Source organism: Trachurus trachurus (assembly GCF_905171665.1).
Source record: "Trachurus trachurus genome assembly, chromosome: 7".
Classification (NCBI taxonomy): Eukaryota; Metazoa; Chordata; class Actinopteri; order Carangiformes; family Carangidae; genus Trachurus; species Trachurus trachurus.
Genome location: NC_139901.1, coordinates 16,962,448 through 16,965,337, shown reverse-complemented (window position 1 = coordinate 16,965,337; position 2,890 = coordinate 16,962,448). Strand labels below are relative to the sequence as shown.

General features: G+C 39.6%; 1 protein-coding gene across 1 annotated transcript; it reads right to left on the bottom strand.

Annotated features, from left to right (window-relative positions):
* Window positions 1-1,916: 1,916 nt before the first annotated feature.
* sst6.1 (somatostatin family member 6.1) lies at window positions 1,917-2,592 on the bottom strand (the record flags this gene model as incomplete). The annotated part of the gene is made up of 2 exons (XM_083974890.1): window positions 1,917-2,144; window positions 2,488-2,592. The coding sequence occupies 2 exons, from the start codon at window positions 2,590-2,592 to the stop codon at window positions 1,917-1,919; spliced, it is 333 nt and encodes a 110-aa protein (XP_083831016.1).
* Window positions 2,593-2,890: the final 298 nt, after the last annotated feature.

Genomic DNA, 2,890 nt, shown 5'->3' with positions numbered 1-2,890 from the left:
ATCAAGTGCGGTTTTCAGGGGATTTATAGTATTGTCTTTTTCAATAAAAACCAGGATGTATCATTACAGAGCTTTTCTCTCCAACTTGTCTCCAATACGTACTCAGTGACAGTAAAGTGAAGAAATGTCATCATGGCTTTTAATGCTCTACCTGTAATTGAATCAGTACCGTGAACTTATGTTAACTCTGCTTCATATCTTTTCAGCACCGGCGAAACAAGTACATTTATGATTCATTACCAGCTATTCATCCTGTTCAGGCAGATGATGAGAATGTAACTCAGCTGAAGAGGGTGCATGGAAATTACTAGGTGCTTCGCCTTTGGCTGTGTAGGATCTCTTTGGACTCTATGGTGGTACATTATTATTTAGTTATTCAAGAAATCACACATTTTTCACTTGATTATATAGCCCCAAACTGCTGCTGAGCAGTGGATTCAATTCCGCATTGTCCAGTTTCTCACACAACTTGACCAAATCACCAAAATGCCATTTTTTCATTTTCACATGAAAAGCTTCTAAAGGTTTGGGAAGGAATTGTCAAAAAAAAATTGTAAAGCTGTACATTTTTTGTAAGGTTTTGATGAGCTGTTGACCCACAGCTTTTATACAGCACTGCTGCTTTGCTCTGGCTCATTTGGTGATATACTGTATTTCACCTGTATGTAATTTACCACATGAAATCTATCAGTTGACTAATTGGGACTGTGGGCTCGCCTTGAAAGTCAATATTTGATTGCAGCCGGTGTAACCTTCTGTGGACTACCTCACTGAGAGGTTAAAAACCACACATATCACTGCGGCCGTTCCAGGAAGACTATGAGAGCCTGTGTAATTGTAGCATGACTCATTGAGAAGTGAGCCACCAGTAGTCAATGCTGGGTCTTGTTGGCTACAACTCGAGGATCGAAAACTGGGTTGATAGGGACACATGTGAGACCACATCATTATCTGAACATAGAGCCGCAGCTTCGTCTGAGCTTTCACTATCAAATAGTGAGGTCAGATTCACATCAACACGACAGCGCATTCTTTTTTTTCTTTTTCTTTTTTTTTGACCAGCACATATCTTTAAACCCGTCATTTAGGAAATATTCTATTTTACTGCACTTTTTTATCTCTCAGACTTCTTATAGAACAGCTGTCAAAGGACAGCGTCGAGTGAAGACGGGGAAGCTCCTAATTTATTTGCTTTCTTATCTTACTGACACGTTTAACAACCTGTGATAAGTCACTGAAGCATCTCCCCAAGCCCGTGACCAGGAATTAATAGGGACCACTGTCTGACTGAAAAAACATATACAAAGACAGGTACAATTATTTCATAGGGCAGATATTCACCACCGAGTTGTGTTAATAAGATATATAAATAATGTTTAATTATAAATATAAATAAATAAATATAATTTAGGCAGGATGCTCACATTATCAACTGTCTGAATTCTCTTTGTGTTCTTAACTAGTACAACTTGGATTTTACTAGATATAGAAATATAGTTGTGTAATAATAAATAACCATGAAATAATTTTCTCAATTCTAGTGCAGTAAATGTTCTGAGCATAATAAAACTGCAACCAGAAGTTTTGCATGAAATGTTGCTTTATATTATTATTTATATCGAAGCAAGTGGTAAATGTGACCTTTTCTTCCAAAGCAATTCACTGTTATTACCATGTCAAATATTATATCCATGCTTTATTGTTGACCCTGAAAGAAACTGTTACATACATAAATACATACATTGTATACATAAATAGATACATAAATAATTAATATTCAAACAGACACACTGTCTCAGTGAAGTCCATCAATGTTGCATGTCTGACAGGTGTGGATGATATGTACAGCTGAGGTCAACTACAGTTCATGTGGAGCTGGGAGGGAAGGAGGCAGAGCCGGGAGGTTTGGGGCTCTGTTAGCAGGAGGTGAAAGTTTTCCAGAAGAAGTTTTTACAGGGGGCTTTGCGGTCGCGCTGAGGCAGTGATAGCCTGTTGTAGACGGCCCTCTCCTCCAGACGAGACTCCAGCGGCTCCTCAAGATCCACAGGTGCCGATTCCCCCGGCAGCATGTTGGTGTCCAGAGCTCCGTCCAGCAAGCCGGACACCAGCTTCAGGATCAGCTCTTTGCGCTCTTTGCTCAGCTCCTGATGAAATATCAGAAAAGAGCAGACTGTGTTATTCAGAAGAGCAGACAATGGAAAATGTGAAAATTTTAAATCTTGTAGTTATTGGGGAGCTCAAAAAATTATTATTTTTTATTTTATTACATAATTATTTCATGGTTAAAATCTTTCAAATGCAAATCAAACATTTTTGTTGATATCTATTTTTGATTTTAAGTTTAGATATTCTTTTTTAATTTGTTTTTTTCGTTTGTTTGTTTTTTAAATCTCAGCAATAAAAATAGTAATAATAAAAAATAAGTCTACGAATAATAAAAGCTGAAATTAAGATAAATTCTCCAGTGAAGAATAATAATCTCCTTACCCTGTTCACGTGGATGGTGCTTCTGTCCTCCACAGGAAGCACGGCGGCTGCTCTAACGCTGAACAGAACCCCCATGAGAGCTGCTAACACCACCAGGAGCTGCATGCTGTGACAAGAGTGCAGGTGACCGACCAGAGCTACAGTCACAGGAGCAAGAGCCTCACAGGAGTGTGTGAGTGTGTGTGTGTTTGTGTGTGTGTGTGTGTGTGTGTGTGTTGGAGAGATAGGGTCTGAGCAGCTCAGACCAGCCAGAGATCCAGAGGTGGAGAAAGTGCAGTGCAGTTGGAGGCAGCTGCAAGTCACAAGATTTGGAAACCACTAATGTTTCTCCTGCTCTCCCTCCAAAGTCCCTCACTCTTTTATACGCCTCTCCCCCCGTCTGCCACTGACGTAGATAGTGGTG